General features: G+C 32.6%; 1 protein-coding gene across 2 annotated transcripts; it reads right to left on the reverse strand.

The window, feature by feature from the left end:
* Positions 1 to 1,075: 1,075 nt before the first annotated feature.
* LOC111059990 lies at positions 1,076 to 10,131 on the reverse strand. Of its 2 annotated transcripts, XM_039432746.1 has the most exons (6): positions 10,068 to 10,131; positions 6,047 to 6,252; positions 5,124 to 5,471; positions 4,276 to 4,499; positions 3,283 to 3,442; positions 1,076 to 2,799 (listed from the first exon to the last, which is right to left on the reverse strand). In XM_039432746.1, the coding sequence occupies exons 2-5, from the start codon at positions 6,249 to 6,251 to the stop codon at positions 3,374 to 3,376; spliced, it is 846 nt and encodes a 281-aa protein (XP_039288680.1). In that variant the 5' UTR covers position 6,252; positions 10,068 to 10,131; the 3' UTR covers positions 1,076 to 2,799; positions 3,283 to 3,373. The 2 variants fall into 2 exon arrangements, with proteins under 2 accessions (XP_039288680.1, XP_039288681.1); XM_039432747.1 differs by lacking the exon at positions 6,047 to 6,252 and having other exon boundaries at positions 10,068 to 10,123.
* Between the last annotated feature and the right edge of the window lie 10,575 nt (positions 10,132 to 20,706).

The following is a 20,706-nucleotide window of genomic DNA, read 5'->3' on the forward strand; positions in this document are numbered from 1 at the left end:
GTCACCGAGGCTGGGTTAACAGAATTAATAGATAAATGGTTTATTTAAATCGAGATATATATAACAATTTAAAATAATAGTTTCAAAATAAAGTTTTATTGAGAACAAATATAAAATGTGAATTCTAAACTTGTAATTTATAATTTTTTGGTGACGTGTCTGTAACGTTGAAGTGTCTAGAAGCTTTTGCTCTCTTCCTGACTTGTAGCTTTTCTTGTGGCTTCTTTCTCTCTGAAACATGGCTGGCTGTTGTGTGTTGTAAATTTTTGCTCTCTGAATAATTTTCGTTTAAGTGAATTTATTAATGTTTTAAATTGAGTTTTAAACAGTTTATAGTGTTCTATTTTGTTCGTATATTGCTATTTGTGTATTCAAGCCAATAGCCACTGTTTTTCAACTACAATTTGGATAAGTACCTATTTAGCTCGTAGTAACTCTAGATGCTTAGGTTTGTAATATATTGTTCTTTGTGTATTTGTGTATATTGCCAAAATTCTTTTGAAGATTATAAGTTCATTTGCTCTGAAAACTGGATTTCTCATTCATAGGCGATAGATCCATTCATAGTTTATCAAGAATCTATTACGTTGGAGCCGATAAATTTCCTTAGGGTAATAGGTGGAATGCTATTCCAACCGATTTAAGGAAAAAATTGGTAGCATGGCAATAGGTATAATATAATAGATATAGTGTCACAAAAAATGTGATTGGTTTTAAATTATTAAAACTTCGACGTTTTCCAACATATTTCTGGGTTTGTGGTATTGCCCAATTTAAGAAAACGTTATACTTATTTAATATAAGTAGTACTGAAAAGAGATTTACTCGAGGAAAAAATATTCATTATGTCACGAAATGGAACACTTTAAAGCACTAAAGCTGGTACAATCTTTTTGTTTTCTGGATTGACCACATAATTAAGACTATGAGAATGGATAATGGAACTGCATGGGAATGGATACACATGAAAAGGACAATTTAAGAAGACATCGACTGTACAAGGATCAATGCTTCAAAGACCCCGACATCCCATTAGGTGCAATAATCCAGATTTAGGCCCTGGTTGTAGTTCTTTATAGTATCAATTGAACATGCTCTCAGTTTACATTTTCTTGGACCTTTTTCTACCCATATTCTAATCAGCTTTTTCATGACACCCAAGCATAATAAGTGTAAATAGTCAAGGGGAACATTGGAAACTAGTCCAATAGATATTTCAGATAATACAGTGTGACCACGTTGATGTTCATCTATGTACTCTAAACTATTGAAACTTTCATTTGTTCTTGGATGAGATTTTTCAATTTCCCAAATCATTCTTCTATTAAAACTAGTGCCCTCTTGAATACATTTTTCACAACCATGAGAGGAGCAATGAGACACAATACATTTTACAAATTGCCGAGCAGGAGCGTCAGCTATTATACAGCTAACTCTAAAAGCAAATTTCACATCATTGACCATGATACCATTTCTCTCAAGATCAAGGCATTCATTTACAAATGGTTGTAGAAATTCATTAGCACTAGAAGGTTTATGCTTCCCACAGTAAATCCCAATTATGAAGGGTTGCCTATCATCAACTTGATCTACAATTCCTAATATGGGCCAGAACGCTGTTGTTGAGCTGGAAGTTATAGGTAGTCCATCAACATTTACGGAAATAGTTATTAACATTATTCCTTGACTTGAAAATTCATCAGCAATCTCTTTCATACATGGATAATATATTGAATTGATTTTCATATTTAGTTTTTCTTTTAAAATACTTTGAAGCCCAAAATACTTGAACCGACCCCCACAACATTCTTGAATATCATTACTATTCCTAGGAGTGTGTACCAATGTTCTGGAATCTAGAGGAAGAGCTGGAATAAAATTTTTCAATAGGTGCAACAATTCTGTTGTGGCCACATTGGGGATACCATATTTCAAGGCCCAAGAGCTCAACTGATCTTTGATTTTTGGGGATGGTGTTACCTCAGTTGCAATAGATTCTGTTTTTGAGCTATCAGTATCAGTATCTATTGTTGAACTATTTGAATCAGAAAATATGTCTTGATCTCGATTGGGAAATACATCTTTATCTGGATAAATATGAAGAGCGGATTCATTGACAAGTCTTGGTGATTTAATACTAGGTGGTATTTTATCAATAATTGATTCAACTATCTCATTTTCAATTTCATGCGTCCTTTTCCTACACCACCTTTGTTGTTGCCTCTTACTCAATTCATAAGTCATTGTTGATGTAATATGAACTAAAACTAGCAATTTTAGTTTGAAGAGATTGCTGAAGAATTTTTAAAGTCAAGGAATAATATACAGAGGGGTGCAAAAGTAGGTATACAGTGTGTTGACTGTGAATGCAAACAATTTGAACACAAAAGGAAGTAAGTGTAGGCCTATTGGTGAAGTACAACACTTTTAAGAGTTGATTTCTGTTTCTTAACGCTCTTAAAATAGATTGTAAAAGTTTAGTTTTTGTAGAAATAAACCTACTTATTTTTCAACATATTTAATTACTGTATACCTACTTTTGCACCCCTCTGTATAACATAGCTTTATACCACACATGTAAACATAGCTTTCATAGTTTTCAGCCAAACTTCTGAATAAACTAATATTTTAGAGATACATTTGCTTACACAGACTTTGTTTCAACTCAATTAGCTTTACTTTTACGTCTCTCCTCCCGTCCTCCATCACAATCTTTGGCAAATCGAAACCAACTTTTGGCTTTTTCAATTATGTCGAACTCACTTCCTGATTCGGTCTGCTTATTATTGCGAACAACACCTGTAATAGAATAATAAGATAACTCACTGATATTTTTGTTAATTCTTAACACTAGAGGATTAAAGTAAGTTAAACATGGAACAACTGGTATCTATTGTATTACTGTAAATGGAAGAATGTGCCAGACCAATATTGAGCATACAGCCTGCCACACATAGCAGCTAGTCCGCGGACACAGCCTTTTATGGTGTCATTTCTTGTGGTGAAATGAAACATCAAAATCCTATCAATCTACTGTGCAACATGCTCATGATCCTCACCATGTATTCTCTAGTATCCATGATACATTCTGTTGAAATGTGAAGGAAATATTAAATTAATACTTAAATAGTATTTAAGTGAGTTCAAATTCAAGAGAACTAACACGATAATGTTGGTGGAACCTTTTATTATTATTATTATGTTGGTGGAACCCAGCAATAGCGCCGTTATTTATAGAAAAAAATTCAAGTTCTATGTGTCATTGGGAAAAATCATACTTACGGAAAATTATGTCTTTAATTTTCAACTGAAGCAAAGCATTCTTGCCATTTTTTCCCGTCCAATTATAAGATTGTGCCAGTTTGTTCGAGAATTATCGAGCTAGTGTTTTTCTGACAACATAATCTACTGTTTTGCCCCCTACCCGACCAAGATATTGAACCTGAAAATGAACACACTGATTAATTCACATTAATAACAAAATTAGAAAAGGTAAACTCATGTAATTCACTTTTCTACTCACAGCTCATTCATTATTGAGTTGCAAACGCGTTTCGATCTCTGGTGCTCATCTTCAGTGCTTTGAGCTACAAGTTGTGCTACAAGCATTGAAGATGAGCACCAGAGTTTGAAACGCGTCTGCAACTCAAAAGTAAGTAGACTGTAATGCAAGTAGGAAAGAGAATTATTTATTATTATTACAATATTATTCAAGTTATTTAATACAGTTTAAAAAAGTATAAATAATAGCAGCTATCATAGAGTATGTATTAATTTCAACTTTGGTCACCAATAGATATTGCTTAAAAATAAGAGACATGAAATAAATGTGAAATTTTCAACTCTAAAAAATTACCTCATAATTTGAATTGGATGAGTGGTTTTAGAGTAATTAAGTATTCAATGACAGTGAGTGGGCCTATTTCAGAAATATTTAAAAAATCTATACGCTATTATATCGGAAACCAAGGTCAATATAAGAAAACTTTCATAATTTTATTAATAATTAATCCATGTAATAATTTTTGTTGGAGATATAATGTAAAGTCCAAAGTTGACGGCTCTTACAAATTGTGTCACATTACAACCAAGTGTTATGGGACACTGTATGTTCATAATCTTCCACCACCTACTCACTGTGTGGCACATCAAGCTATTAATATAAGAGATAGTAAGGATGAGTGTTTGAAATACATTTTTCTACTACTTACTACTTATACTATTACTTTATTACTTTATATACTTTATTACTACTTACTACTACAGACTACTTACTAGGAAGTTTTGGTTTTGCTCAGATTCCAGCCACACTTCGAGATTCTCTACTTCCTCCTTCTCATTACAGGGGAGAGGAGGAATTGAGGTTGTTGTCAATGTTTCGGTAGAAGGTTGTTGCTTGTTTAGTCCAGCTATTTGAGGAAGAATATTTTCCAAATATTCTTTCAATTTGACAATTTCCAATTCCAATTTCGCAATGCGATTTGCAACCACATTCAATCCTGGAAAAGAGCATTTTGTTTAATAATCTTCCTTTTTTTAATAATTATCAAATATTTACAATCTCTATGGTAAGCCGTTCACTAGATTATGGCGTAACAACAAATGGAACTGGTATCATGTAATCAATTCCACTTCATCATTTATTTATGATGAAATTCCAATGTGCATTATAATGAGAGAATAACAGAGTAGAATTGAAAATAAAATTAAAATTGCTCAATATTTATGAGAAATATTAATTTAATATTAGTAACCTATTGAAATTGATATAGAAATTAGTTAATATTAATAAAAAAAGCTTAAGAGTACATTCAAAAATTGCGGTTGATGTCCTGAATAAAACATTTTTGTTTAATAGTTATTTGATTTTTTCATGTTGACTAAATGCTATTGGTGTGAGTCATATTATGATAATATATTTCTTACATCAATACTGGAGTAGTCACTTTACTTCTTAGGCCTATACTATACTGATCCATTTTTTTGCTGACTGGTGACCATATGATCTATACTACTATGTAGCCTATACAGTATGTGTATTGGTTGACTAAATCGCCCAGTATAGTATAGCCCAAACTGTAATATAGACTAGAATTAATTTTGATATAAACAGTGCAACTTACCAGACTGAGTCACAGTTGTTCTCTCAATAGAGGAATTTGCAGGACTCGATATTACTGAGGACAATGGTGTTGCAAATAATTGTGGAGAGGTAGAGTCTCTCTGAGACTGGCTCATTGGCGGAGATGGAGCACGAGCAGGATAGCAATATTGGTCTTTCGAGAAAAGAGTTTTCTTGACATTTTGTGAGCATTCATCTCCAGATGAATCACTGCTGGAAAAAAATATCTTTTTTGTGATTTTCCGTTTCTTTCTTCTTCCATCTAATACCAATACATCATCACCTTCTGTTTGTAAGTCAGATTCTTTTTCGGCCAATCTTTCCTTCTCTCGTGCCTTCAATAGTTCATCTGTAATAACAATAAATTATAGATATTAATACTATCAAGGCTGATGCACTGTCTAAAATACTGCAACAGAATACAGAACTATGTTGCTTGGTTCTTTTATGCTTATTACCCTATACTGGATTTTAGAACGCATTATGGAAGATTGGCTTTTGGTTCCTTAATGCAAAATACCCTATCCTAAATAGAAATTTATGATTTATACATTACTATATATATAATATATAGGCTACTTTAGTGTTGAAATTGACCTTGTCCGAAAGCACTCTACACACATGATTAGTAAAAAGATCATACTAATTCCCCATAAAAATAGACTGTAGTGTCAAAAATTATTAATATATTTGGAAATTTAAATGCGCTATTCGTAATTCGTCATGGAAGATAAACTGAATATTTCCATAATAAATTCTTTACGAATGTATCTTGTTCCTCAAATACCACGGATACTTGGAAAATTTGAAATTTTACTCTGGAAAACCGGGAGTTACTCTTAATTTTTTTGTTTTAAAATAGGTGGCCACTCTGTATTCAGGAAATCTTTGTTCAAATGTATTTGCATGAAAAATACTACTAACCACTAGTATAAAGGCATCGCCTCACGGGAAACAGGGTCCATTTACTTTCATCAGGTGCAACACCGTCTATTAGTGCCTTGTTGAACTGCGTTGACATTTTAAAGGGCGGCCAAAAAACTTCTTTTTTGGCTGGTGTTAACCATTCGCGTCTCACAACAGCTGTTTTATTCTCTTCCGAACCTCCAAATTCAATAACCGCAAACATTCTGTCCAGACCAGAACAATAAAAAAATATTCTACTTAGCTTAAGACTCATAACACCAATCAGACATTAACTTAATGCTTCAAGTGCCTTGAAGCATTAATACCAGTATACTTTTCAATATTATAACTAATTCATGAAATGTTTGATAAATAAATGAGTATCGCAAGAATAAACATTTGATCTCTTATGCGGGAATGTCTCTGGAAAGAATAATGGAAAAGTCTCAAGTTTTAGTTAGGTTACACCAAAGTTAATAACACAAAATAATGTTAATAACTTTTGTGATTAACTTATTATTATTATATAAACCTATATATTACATAACTTATTATATAAAAGTTATTGACAATTGTGTAATTAACTCTGGTGTAAACGCAGCTAGTCACAGAAAGCGGCAATTCTGAGGTTGCATTTACAGAGATCAGGATACATTATATTATTTATTAGAATGTTATAATTTATCTCGTAATGGTATAAGTAATGGGGGCACTTTAGTTTATGGGCCGCGGAATCTAGCATTGAGACCAACGTAGATCGATAGAGAAGATCAATACGAGATCAACCATGTATGACATTGTTGTCGATTTCCAAGGATTAGCTGAAAAACATGGCGGAAAGTTCAAATTTTTTATATCAATTTTTATTTTTAATAATTTTTTTATGGCTAAAATATGTTTAAAACTAGTGCAATCTTATGTAAAATTTGACGAGGAATCCAATGAAACTAATTTCAGGTTCGTAACTTCAGTAGTTTTTGAGATATTGCAAAAAATGTGCAGAAAAATGCAATTTTTTTGCTTTAAAAAAGGTTAACTTGTTTTCATGATGCTTAATAGGTATTTTTAACTATTGGATTTAGTAGAATGATGAATTCTGAAGAAAAAATGTCCAGTCACTCGATAGCCTAAACTTGAAATTGTTGGAGATATTTGAGAAAAAACATGGCGGAAAGTTCAAAATTTTTATATAAATTTTTATTTTTAATTTTCTATGGCTGAAATATGTTTAAAACTAGTGCAATCTTATGTAAAATTTGACGAGGAATCCAATGAAATTAATTTCAGGTTCGTAACTTCAGTAGTTTTTGAGATATTGCAAAAAATGTGCAGAAAAATGCAAATTTTTTGCTTTAAAAAAGGTTAACTTGTTTTCATGATGCTTAATAGGTATTTTTAACTATTGGATTTAGTGGAATGATAATTCTAAAGAAAAATATCTAGTCACTCGATAGCCTAACCTAACCTAACCTAACCCAACCTAACCTAACCTAACTAACCTAATCTAACCCAACCTAACCTAACCTACCCAACCTAACCTAACCAACCAAACCTAACCTAACCTAACCTAATCTAACCCAACCTAACCTAACCCAACCTAACCTAACCTAACCCAAACCAAACCTAACCTAACCCTAACCCAACCTAATCTAACCTAGCCTAATCTAACCCAACCTAACCTAACCCAACCAAACCTAACCCAACCTAACCTAACCTAACCTAATCTAACCCAACCAAACCTAACCTAACCTAACCTAACCTAACCTAATCTAACCAACCTAACCTAACCTTACTCAACCTAACCTAACCTAATCTAACCCACCTAACCTAACCTAATCTAACCCAACCTAACCTAACCCAACCAAACCTAACCCAACCTAACCTAACCTAACCTAATCTAACCCAACCAAACCTAACCTAACCTAACCTAACCTAACCTAATCTAACCCAACCTAACCTAACCTTACTCAACCTAACCTAACCTAATCTAACCCAACCTAACCTAACCTAATCTAACCCAACCTAACCTAACCCAACCAAACCTAACCCAACCTAACCTAACCTAATCTAACCCAACCAAACCTAACCTAACCTAACCTAACCTAACCTAACCTAACCCAACCTAACCTAATCTAACCCAACCTAACCTAACCCAACCTAACCTAACCTAACCCAATCAAACCTAACCTAACCCTAACCCAACCTAACCTAATCTAACCTAGCCTAATCTAACCCAACCTAACCTAACCTAACCCAACCAAACCTAACCCAACCTAACCTAACCTAATCTAACCTAACCTAACCCAACCTAACCTAACCTAACCCAACCTAACCTAACCCTAACCCAACCTAACCTAAACCAATCTAACGTAACCTAACCTAACCTAACCTCGATAGCCTAAACTTGGAATTGTTGGAAATATTTGATAAAAAACATGGCTGAATTAGTGGATTTAGTGGAATGATGAATTCTAAAGAAAAAATGTTTAGTCACTCGATAGCCTAACCTAACCTAACCTAATCTAACCTAACCTAACTAACCCAACCTAACCTAACCTAACCCAACCTAACCTAACCTAACCTAACCTAACCCAACCTAACCCAACCTAACCTAACCTAATCTAACCCAACCTAACCTAACGTAACCCAACCTAACCTAACCCTAACCCAACCTAACCTAATCTAACCTAGCCTAATCTAACCCAACCTAACCTAACCCAACCAAACCTAACCTAACCTAATGTAACCCAACCTAACCTAACCCAACCTAACCTAACCTAACCCAACCTAACCTAACCCTAACCCAACCTAACCTAACCCAATCTAACCTAACCTAACCTAACCTCAATAGCCTAAAATTAAAATTGTTGGAAATATTTGTGAAAAAACATGGCTGAATTAGTGGATTTAGTGGAATGATGAATTCTAAAGAAAAAATGTTTAGTCACATTTGGGTTAGGTTAGGTTAGGTTGGGTTAGGTTAGGTTAGGTTGGGTTAGATTAGGTTAGGTTAGGTTAGGTTAGGTTAGGTTAGGTTAGGCTATCGAGTGACTAGACATTTTTTCTTTAGAATTCATCATTCCACTAAATCCAATAGTTAAAAATACCTATTAATCACAATGAAAACAAGTTAACCTATTTTAAATGAAAAAAATTGCAATTTTCTGCACATTTTTTGCTATATCTCAAAAACTACTAAAGTTACGCACCTGAAATTAGTTTCATTGGATTCCTCGTCAAATTTTACAAAAAATTGCACTAGTTTTAAACATATTTCAGCCATAGAAAATTAAAAATAAAAATTTTTATAAAAATTTTGAACTTTCCGCCATGTTTTTTCTCAAATATCTCCTACAATTTCAAGTTTAGGCTATCGAGTGACTGGACATTTTTTCTTCAGAATTCATCATTCTACTAAATCCAATAGTTAAAAATACCTATTAAGCATCATGAAAACAAGTTAACCTTTTTTAAAGCAAAAAATTTGCATTTTTCTGCACATTTTTTGCAATATCTCAAAAACTACTGAAGTTACGAACCTGAAATTAGTTTCATTGGATTCCTCGTCAAATTTTACATAAGATTGCACTAGTTTTAAACATATTTTAGCCATAAAAAAATTATTAAAAATAAAAATTGATATAAAAAATTTGAACTTTCCGCCATGTTTTTTCAGCTAATCCTTGGAAATCGACAACAATGTCATACATGGTTGATCTCGTATTGATCTCCTCTATCGATCTGTATAGGTCTCAATGCTGGATTCTGCGGCCCATATACTAAAGTGCAGCCTAAGTGTAATTATTTATTGAAAAAGTGAGAAACAGAAATCAGCATATTATGAATATATTGAAATACATGAGTAAGTTAGTGTAACACGAGGAAAATTAATTATAGGTTATGAAAGGTGAGTTGAAAATCCATAGGTTGTTTTTAAGCAGCAACAATAGTTCAGTAAAATCTACCATACTTAAGAAACAAGAGAGTATAGGTATTTTATAAAGATTAAATGTAAAAGACTACAATTTAAATATCTTACCTTTTTGTTGAATAATCCAGCAGAACCGGATTTGAGAGAAATCAAAAATGTACATGTACAAAAGACCAAAGCACTGAAAGCAGGAAACAACAACGGCAACGGCAAACAGCAACGAAGATCGATGAGTATTTCTATATCGATATTATCAAATATCGATAATATCAAGTATTGATATTTTGGGTCCATAATCGATATTTATATTGAGTTGTGTATTAAATTTCTGTTCTGATAATATTGCATAAATTATTATCATTCCAATGAGTTGAGCTATTTAAATAAGACTGATGATGAATATGATAGGCCAATTCATTGATAATCAATGATACAAATTTCCATAATATTTATTATGCAACTGGCTTCTGATTATCATCAATAGTATCAGTTTCAAACTATCGATTCTGTCTTGTTAAACAATTCATCTGATATGGTATCGATATTTATCTTTCGAATCTAATCCACAAATACCGCGAATTTTTAAGTACAAAAGCTTATATTTCTTTGATACTTTTTCATATTAAAATGCTAAAATCAATAGAGTAACTACATATTCCTATGATTCCACATTGGAAAATATTGTTTTTGAAGTGTATTAAAAGTTCATGTTTAACAAAATATGATTGAAAATAGAAAAATGAAAATGTGGAAGCTTCCAGCAAGCTGATAACTTCAATGAAAGATAGACTTCTAATGAATGAAGCATGTTTTCAACTTAAAATGCAATTTCTTGGCTATTTATGATTAAAATTCAATGATTTTCTAGGATAAGGTATATTTTAAGTAGAATTACAAAATAATAATATAATTTTTTCAAATTTCATGAAAATACAATTTTTATAAATATTTTGCCTCTGCATTTTCACCCACTAATTATTGGTTTATAAAAAAACTCCTTCTGAACTTTTGACTTGTTTTCAAGTTCTTTAATGACTATCAAAATGATAATTGAAAAAAGTGAAAAAAAGTATTGTTGGGTTAGCCAACCAAAGTGACATGCCGGCCTACAATCTGTTTTATTATACATTATTATAGTAGGCCGGCATGTCACTTTGGTTGGCTAGTCCAACCACTAATATTATTTTCCAATTATCATTTTCAATATTTCAATTATTAAAGAACTTTATTAATCAAAGCTGATTTACTACTTTATTTATTACATCTTATTACTTAATGCTGATTAATCAGAATTCAAGCTCTGGGTTGGGGAATTCAACTGTGGTTTCGATTGGGCCAACACCACTCCTGTTGGATTTCCCATCATGAGATCAAATAACTTGAAATTTGATTGTGTTAGAGATTCTGTATCCAAATGTACATCAAGGATGGTTTGTTTAAAACAAGTCTCTAGTATTACTTGTCAATTTTATCAATTGTTGGAATTGCCAATAATAACTGAAGTAGGGCCAATAGCTACTATTGTTGGGCTTTCCTACATCTTATATGCCAACAAACTTTACATTGGCCCAACCGCTACAATGCCAACCAACCACTTCCCTACCTTTCCCAACAATGTCGACAATAATCCTACAGTGGCCCACTGATGTGTGCTACCTGGGAATAAACATTTTATACGATCATAGTCGTTTGCAAGTGGATCAGGCTCTCTTGTAGTGATATCCACTATTTCTATTAGATACTTGACCCAATCCTCTTTGGTTATAAATTGTGTCTATTAATAAAATTTATCTTTCAAATAAGGTCAAATAGATGCTTGTTAAATCTCACTTTGCATTTTTCCTCATTTCGTTTTTGTATTTAGCGCGCATGTCTCAGCTGTTGGTTCAATGCTTGACGTCAGCTGCCTACTAGATTTTGTCTGCTCTGGTGGAAGAAATTAGCATTCTCTCTGGTTTTAATTTAGCGTTTTATATTTTTTATTTATTTTGAATATGTTCATTCCTTATTTCTTTATTTTGCATACTGTGATTGATTACTGTGATTTTGATTACTGTGAGGAGATTCTTATCTTTGAATTCTTCATCTCTTTTGGCATATTTATCATTAGTGGTTCATGTTGGCATTGGTTTTTGCTGTGATCCCTGTTTTACGTTTGCTGACACACTTCCTTCTTCCATCTTGATAAAAATGGCTTTAGCTTCTACTCCTTGCTTGTGTCTTGTAAAAAATGTTCATTTTTTATCCCTTTTTTAAATATTTAACCTTTCAGCCTTATAAAAATTGTTCTCTTATGTTCTTTGATCGTTCAAAACATCATTCCCAGTTTTAAAGTGCTCCTGCTCAGTTAGTTTGTGTTTGCTTCGAGTTGCAACAATCTCATGGCGATCTCTTTTGTTGACAAGGAAATTCTCAACTTCTTCAAAGTTTTCATCAACTTCTTCATCTCGGGGATTGTTCTAAATCCATTCCCTGCCTTATTCACGATGGATAAAGGGGATCTCTACTCATCAACTTCATCATCTCAGGGATTGTACCAAATTCATTTCCTGCCTTATTCATGTTGGATAAGGGTGCTTTTGTTGGGGATAATCCTCAGTACTCGAGAGACAATTTGAAATGTTGGAGGATTGTAATGTGTTTATTTTATTATGTGTGATTTATTGTGTAATTTATGTTTGTTTTATTTAGTGAAGGCTTGAGGGCAAGCCAATTTGTCAGAATGGCTGAGTGTAGGGTATGAGATTGTAGCAATGGTAATTATTGTATTTTGACATATGATGTTATCATCATATGAAAGTGATCATGTGATTCATAGAGCAACATCGTTAAACAAATAAATAAACAAGTTAGTTTTTATGAGAAAAGCTCAATGTATAGATTAAGAAAATGTAAAATGTGAATGTGTGAAATTAATAAAAGTTATTGATTTGTAACAGGATATATATTTATAGAATAATATTTTATTATATTATTTTATAATTTTTTTATATTTTGAGCTCTCTTTATTTGGACTTCAGTTCAGTACCTACTACAGATACCTACCAAATTAATAGGTACTGGTATTCAAGTTTTCAACTCAACACTATACTCCTCAAAGTTACCTTTTCATATGATGAAACATTTTATAATAGCTTTGTTGAAGTTGAGACACTCTAACAGAGTTATGAAATTATTTTTGTTCATTTTCAAATTCTATCTCAACTGCATCACATTTTTTCTCTCGTAACTTTTTTTAATAGGTACCTACCGTAGTCTGCGTCTTAGACCAGTTATAGAATAGACACGGCACATTGTATATTCATACTGAAAGTCGATGAAGCCAACATCTACTACCATATCACCATATCGTGACGTCAGCATCGGATAGAAGACTTCGGTAGAGTTTGTTTACATTGTTTTCTATTTCAGCGGGAGTTTACCATTTTCATGAATAATAATTTACTTCCATCTGAAATAGACACAATCAGCTATGGAAAACAATGTAAACAAACTCTACAGAAAAGTTTTCTATCCGATGCTGACGTCACGATATGGTGATGTGGCAGTAGATGTTGGCTTCAGAGGCTAGACTTCCCAGCGTGTCTATTCTATAACTGGTCTAAGGTCTGCGTAGTCCATCTCCTATTTCAGTTAGTACAATTCATAGTACAATAAATTCATAGATATTGTGGCATATTGACGGATTGCACATCCCCAAAAAGTATACCCTAAAGAATTTTATAAACTGTTAAGTAAAGGAAACAAATTACAATATCGAGTATGAACCATATTCTTATCAAAGGCAGATAAACAACTACTGTTATCTGACCTATAGCCTAAAGGCTGCACTTAGCGAATTAAATATAGTATTTTTTGGGAAATTAATTATTAAAACCACATATTATTCATAATGTTTATCATTTTGAATGGTAGTCCAAATATTTTGAGGTTGGAAATGAACCGGTTACATAACCCCAAATAAATCAAGGCTCCCTTGTACCAACAACTTGCCAATTTAGAAGGCAGCTTTGCTTAATAATTATTTGTGATAGCTATATAAAATCAAATTCTATCTTCAAACATCATAACTTGTATGCCGAATAGGCCCAAATATTTATTCATTAGCTGTCATGAAGCTATATTTATTTGTAAAACTTTTATATAGTTTGGTTATGTGTAGTAATTAGGTATTGAGATTCAATCACATCAAAAACGATATAAACAACAGAAATATTTATTATTATTATTACAAGCATGTGTATTATTATATGTATTTATACTTCTACTTTATTTTATAAAATTACGTCTATGTTTCACAAATCTACGTATTGAGGGTTAAGTGTAAGAGAGGGCAAACTGCGCCCTAAATTCGCCCTCCCAGGTAATAAAGACAGTCATTCTATTCTATTCTATTAGCTATTTTGAAGCTCACAAAATTAGTGCCAGCATAAGTTCTTTTGAATTGCTCAGCCTATTTCTTCATTTAACAAATGTATATCATAGTAGACATGATTATATTGTTTATTTTTGTTTTAAAGAAACCTTATAATAATTTAAAACAACATATAAAATGGAATTTTTCTCATTTAAAAGCTTTGAAGTTGGATCCATTTACACTACTCAATTGGCGCATTTGTTACGTCATGGGATCTGACTAATCCCGAATTTTATTAGTATGCAAATTTGGAGACTAATGATATCTGAGAAGAAACCCAGGTGGAAATTGAAGAGGAGATCTTGAGGCCACTTTTTGAAAAATCACCAGCAGGATACAGACCTGGTCCACATACTAAATTTTTTAAAGCTTCAATTCCTGTTTTAATGTAATTTAATATTTGTTCTTTCTGTTTTAAAAGTTGTTCTAAAGTTCCTATAATCATCTGTGATATTAATTTTTGCGAAATCATTTAAAGTCCCTAAAATTCAAATAGTGAGGTCTGATCGACAATTTTTGCCATTTGTGAAAGATCCAGCCAGCAAAAAAAATATTATGGCCGAATATATTCCAAATACCAAAACGGAAACAAAAGTTCATGTAAGTTATTCAAATATATCAAAGGGGATCCCCGCTATTCTATGAAAACTATACAGCATACAAATTTGTCATTCGGGAAAAATTCAGGGGTGTAAGTGTACATCCAGTGCCAAAATACCTTTCATGAAATTTTCGTTTGGGATCGATTTAGTATGTTATTTTGAGCACAAAATCACTGAAATCAAAAAGTGGTCATTATTATTTTTGAAATAAACAAAGTTAAAGTAGCACAATTTTACATGCATTTAACCTATAAGTAGCAGTCATTTTGATTATCAGAATCAAATTATCATATTCCTAATCTAAGTTTTCTCAACCTAAGCTTTCCTAACCAAAACTTTTCTTACCTAAAGCTTTTCCTAACCTTAGCTACTTATGGCTGCTAACTATAGGTTAAATTGTGCTACTTCGAACTTGGTTTATTTTAAAAACAATAGTGACTGCCATTTAATTTTAGTGATTTTGTGCTCAAAATAACATACTGAATCAATCCCAACCAAAAATTTGATGACAGGTATTTTGGCACTGGATGTACACTTTAGCCAAAGTGATGAATGTAGATTTAAGGGTACCAAAATTATTATGATTAATTTTTTTCCAATAAGTAAAACTTAATATTCACGCTGTACTTAGCGAAAAGGTCTTTTTCCTTAGGCGAACCTACACCCTGATGTATTTTTATTTATTCAGTTACTATATGATCAAACTATATATTTTGTGCAAGCCTACTTGACCTACTTATTTTTTGAATTTCTTATGACCCTTTCCAAGGGTTATCATCTATCTCACTTAATCAGTTCAAAATCATTACATTAACATACAGTAATTACTATTTCAAAATTTAATTTTATCATCATTTAATCTTTATTCATTATCAGTTCATGCATACTTTTTGTATAGCCTATTTATCTATAAATTTTACTTTTGCTATTTGGATATTTCTTTCAATAATATATTAATATTGTCCATTCACTTCTCTGAATTTATTTCACTACACCTTCCAATCCATTCTTTCTCAACTGAAACATATCGATTGTGCAGGACACGACCTGCTGTGTTATAGTGGTCACATATTGTTGAGTATCATAATTATTATTAGAATGCTATCTCATCTGGCAGTAGATAGTAGTCGATATTCGTATCAATTAATGAAAGATTTTGTTGGAGATATCATCCCAAATCAAATCAGATCTACTGCCATCAACCTACCATATCGAGGTGTATTGGATCAACCAGCATTGACAACCATATATCAATAGCATTGACAACCAGTTAATGCTACAAGGGGAAGTAATTGATTGCATAGACAGCACCAATATTAAACTCGGTACTCAAAGCATCTACTATTTTGGTTTAGCACTTTGCAACATTACAACCTATAGTATTTGTCAGAGACCTGGTTTGCATGGATTTGCCATTTGGTTTGTTGTCTTGTGTGGTCTAATATCTCCTCCAACTGTAAAACAGGTATTAGATTTTAAGTATTCTGTTTATTATTTAGAGAGTGGATTCATTCCAAATTTTAAATCTCTGCTTGGCCCTGGCAACAGCATTGATTATAATAGACAGATTCAAATTGAACTGCACATTGGTATCAAATTCAATTCAATATTACTTTATTGTATTTCCAACCATAGCATTAGTTCAGAAAATCACAGTCCCAACTTCGGCTACTTTGTAAACCGTCAACCCATCGATTCAGGAAATTATTTTTTCAAATCAATCGTTTACTATAGTGAGGTCCACGTTATGATGACAGTATTTGATCAACTTTGGTATTGCTATCCTTGTCTATCAATCGACAAAGCCGGTGGTACTATCCTTTTCGATGTCCACAAAGATGACAATAATGTTTTTGACAGTGTAGAAATATAATTAATTAATGCAAAAAATCGGCATCGCTATTCTTCTATCTTTATCCACTGCCATTATAACGTGGACCACACTATAATTATATACATTTCATTCTGCCGAGACCACAGGGCTTTGTCACTGTCTATGCCTTCCTAAAGCCATACGAATGTCAACATAACCTATAATTTCAAGATACGTTTCCATGACCTTAAAGTAGTTTATCATTATTCTTTTTAGTGTTGTCCATGCCCTCCCAGGAACAGGAACATCACAATATTTATCTAGGTATTATTTATTATCTCAGTTCAACAACTATAAAACTTTCGGAAAGACACAACATACCCAAAACTGTTCCTATCCAAATTAATAAAACTAACTGTCCAATCAACTCGCCTCTTTCAACTCTCTCTCTCTCTCTCCTTTCCTCCTATAAGAATAACACACATGAACTCCTTGCTGTCTCCTCTTAAACGCTACTTCAATCGATGTAAACCTACTGGGACACCAATCACTAATGGCCGGATGCTGGGTGCACTGATTAAAAACAGTGCAATGGGCGGGCAAATGGGAGGGTGTCGCGTGACGGGAAATGCTCCGGCAACACCGACAAGGCGACAAACGTCCATTGAGAAGACGAACAATTCGATCAAGTTGCGTGTTGATTGCCGTCGATCTCAACATGTTCAAGCTCAAATATATAGGTAGTGGGTATTTTTAGTTAATCATGTTATGCACTATTATGCAGTTGAATACGGTATCTGCAGTTTAGGATATGATTTCATGCATAGAAAAGCTTTTCTACTGCTATGTTATATACAGAATGTCCCTCGAAAGGTGTGAAAGCAGAAGACCATAGATTCTAAATGAAATTTGCAACAAGAAATGTTCAGTAAAATTCTCTTATATTGACCTTAATTTTCGAAATACATAGATTCTTAGATGTTTATCTGGTTCAAAATGTTTCTTAATAATTCAATATTTTCAAGTTCTGAGAGCTTATTGAATGTAATCATTCTATTATATTCGGGTTTTAATCAAATCAAATTCAAAATTTCTAGTTTATTTATTTCTGGACTGAAAAGTGGACTCAAATCAATTCAAGCGGATAGCATCACAGATAGCATAACCTATAATTTTTATTCATTCATAACTCTACCTTCATTGTATCATGATTCATCCCATCATCATTACCTAGGCTTAAAATACTTCTGGAAAGTCGCCTTTGTTAAATAATGAATAATGAATACTTCGATATTTTTATGAAAAAGGTCAATAACTAGAAAACTATCAGACAAAATCTTATTCTAAGGATATGGTTGAAAGGAGGAAGAAATTTCCAATAAAATTCATGTATAATTTGTTCCTTCGCTCAAAGTTTCTTAACTTTTCAAAGTTGGAAAAAGCTCAAAACCAAATTTCAAACAGTTTGAACTGACAGTTCATAAAAAGTTCAAGAACATCAAACAAAGAAACAAAGTATATGAATCTTAATTCCTTTTTCAATCCATATCCTTTTTAGAGTTCGATTTTGACTGATAGGTTTCTAGTTATTGACATTTTTCAAAAATATCGAAAAATCTACATTCAAAAACTAAAGTCGATATAAAAAAATTTAGGCCCGGTTGCACAACAGCCGGTTAAATTTTATTTAATCGTGATTAATTTCACGAGAAGCAATCAGAGAAGGCGTTTTTGAAATGACGGCTTCTCTGATTGGTTCTTGTGGAATTAATCACGGTTAAAATTTAACCGGCTATTGTGCAACCGGCACTTAGAGTTTTTATTATAGTAATTGCATGTAGAATCTATGATCTTCGGCTGTTACACCTTTCGTCCCACGAAAGCATCGGATAGAAAACTTTTCTGTAGAGTTTGTTTACATTGTTTTCCATAGCTGATTGTGTCTATTAAGATGGAAGTAAATTATTATTTATGAAAATGGTAAACTCCCGCTGAAATAGAAAACAATGTAAACAAACTCTACAGAAGTCTTCCTAGCACCTTTTAAGGTCCTATATTCGTGAGTGAAATTCATGTGCCTGTGCTAAGTTTGCAAATCTTTCTTCTTGAGAAAAAGAAAGTCAGGCCGATGCAAATTGAAATGAATTTGAGTTCCGCAATTCAAGTTCTGCAAACACTGACAGACTTCCTCTTCGAGGAAGACAGTTTGAGCAGATGAAAAGATAGTAAGTATATAGAATACTTATAGGCTATATTTATTTGTGATAAACAGCTGTATATAGTGGGATCAGCGCCGAAGCAAAGCGTTGACTCTAAAAGGATATCACTCGATGCTGGCTGGCTAGCTCTGTTCTTGTATGGCTTGCATACTTTCCATTCGCTTCATAAGGAAATAGTGATTCATCTCATATTTCTAACGTGGTTCTATTCAATGTCCACTCATGATTTCACTGGTTGACCAGCTTTCAACAACAATTTTACACATACATTTATTTAGATCTTCCTAATCTTTCATAATTAGTATTTGAATTCTGTCTAAAATTATTGCATTAATTTCCAGCTACCGTACGTTAAAAATGTTGATGTTGCTGAAGAATGTGAGAAATCATCAACAGTTGAGAGAAACGGTCAAGGCAACAGACAAGAGAAAGATGTTGGTTTATGAATGAGTGAGAATTTCAGTATACGAGTAAACAATCCATATCATTGCCTCATTTGACCTTGACTTGTTTACGAGAGAAAACAATAGACGGTCACATCTTCTGTGGAGAAAAGTAAGTACAAAATCTTCAATCAGTCAAACAATGTACCATTGAGGATTAACATATTCATTTACATGCTATCTCGTATCACGGAATAAATTCGGCTTTTAACAATAAGATAAGTTTATTCCCAAGAAATACGAGTACTTTACAGTAATGCTCACAAAATGTTTTTAAGAAATTATAAAGATGAAGATTAGAACTATTTTAATTTTTTTAGCCATTTTTTCACATAGATCATTGATTTGAGTAGCCTAGATTTATATTATCATTTATTTTTGACTAGCAGGTAACCCGTGCTTCGCAAGGGTCTTTCTTAAAACTTGACGTAATGAAATCTAGAAGAATTCAAAAAAAGCCTATGTACAGTGAGTCAGTCATTCTATCAGGGCTCGAATAATTTTGAAATTTTAATTAAATAAAAATGGAAGAATGTGATTTCTTTATGTAACTAACAACACCTTCATTGAAAGACATATTAACTGCATGCGTTTTCATATTGCCGATACAGCATTGATGAAACTGTAGACGTTTATTTAGCATTTGTCTCAAAAAATTTTCTAGCTGAAAAATTAATAATTCATGCCCTGTGTAGGCTTAAACATTGCATCAGGAAAACGAAGTTTCAAAACTATGTTTTTCAGGTAGAAAGCAATTATAGAAACAGATGTTCCTTTTTTAATTTCGACCATATGATTTGGTGATTTTTTATGAAATCGAATGTACCATTAATGAATTTTAAACATTAATTCTGAAAAATCTAGAAGGAAAATTAAAATTTTGGCTTCCAGGTGCACGAGATTGATATTTTTAGAATCTATGTGCAAAATTTGGAGATCTAAATAATCATTCCCGTTTTTCCGGTATGCAATCCACAAGTTGACAGGTTTTGATGCGAACAAACGAACACACGAACAAACACAACCCTACTCTCTCTTATTATATAGATTACCTGGAACGGTTTTTTATTGATAACTAATTATGTTTGGACATCTACAATTCGATTACTCGTTTCTATAAATGGTTCAGTCACGAGAAAAATTTTGAAGAAATTACACCAGCGTTATTGGCTTTTCTTGTGACTAAAACTAGCTTACAAGACTTCGAAAAAATACTTTCTTGTTAATTTATGAGGTATTAAATGCCACAGTGC

The sequence above is a fragment of the Nilaparvata lugens genome, chromosome 7 (assembly GCF_014356525.2).
Source record: "Nilaparvata lugens isolate BPH chromosome 7, ASM1435652v1, whole genome shotgun sequence".
Classification (NCBI taxonomy): domain Eukaryota; kingdom Metazoa; phylum Arthropoda; class Insecta; order Hemiptera; family Delphacidae; genus Nilaparvata; species Nilaparvata lugens.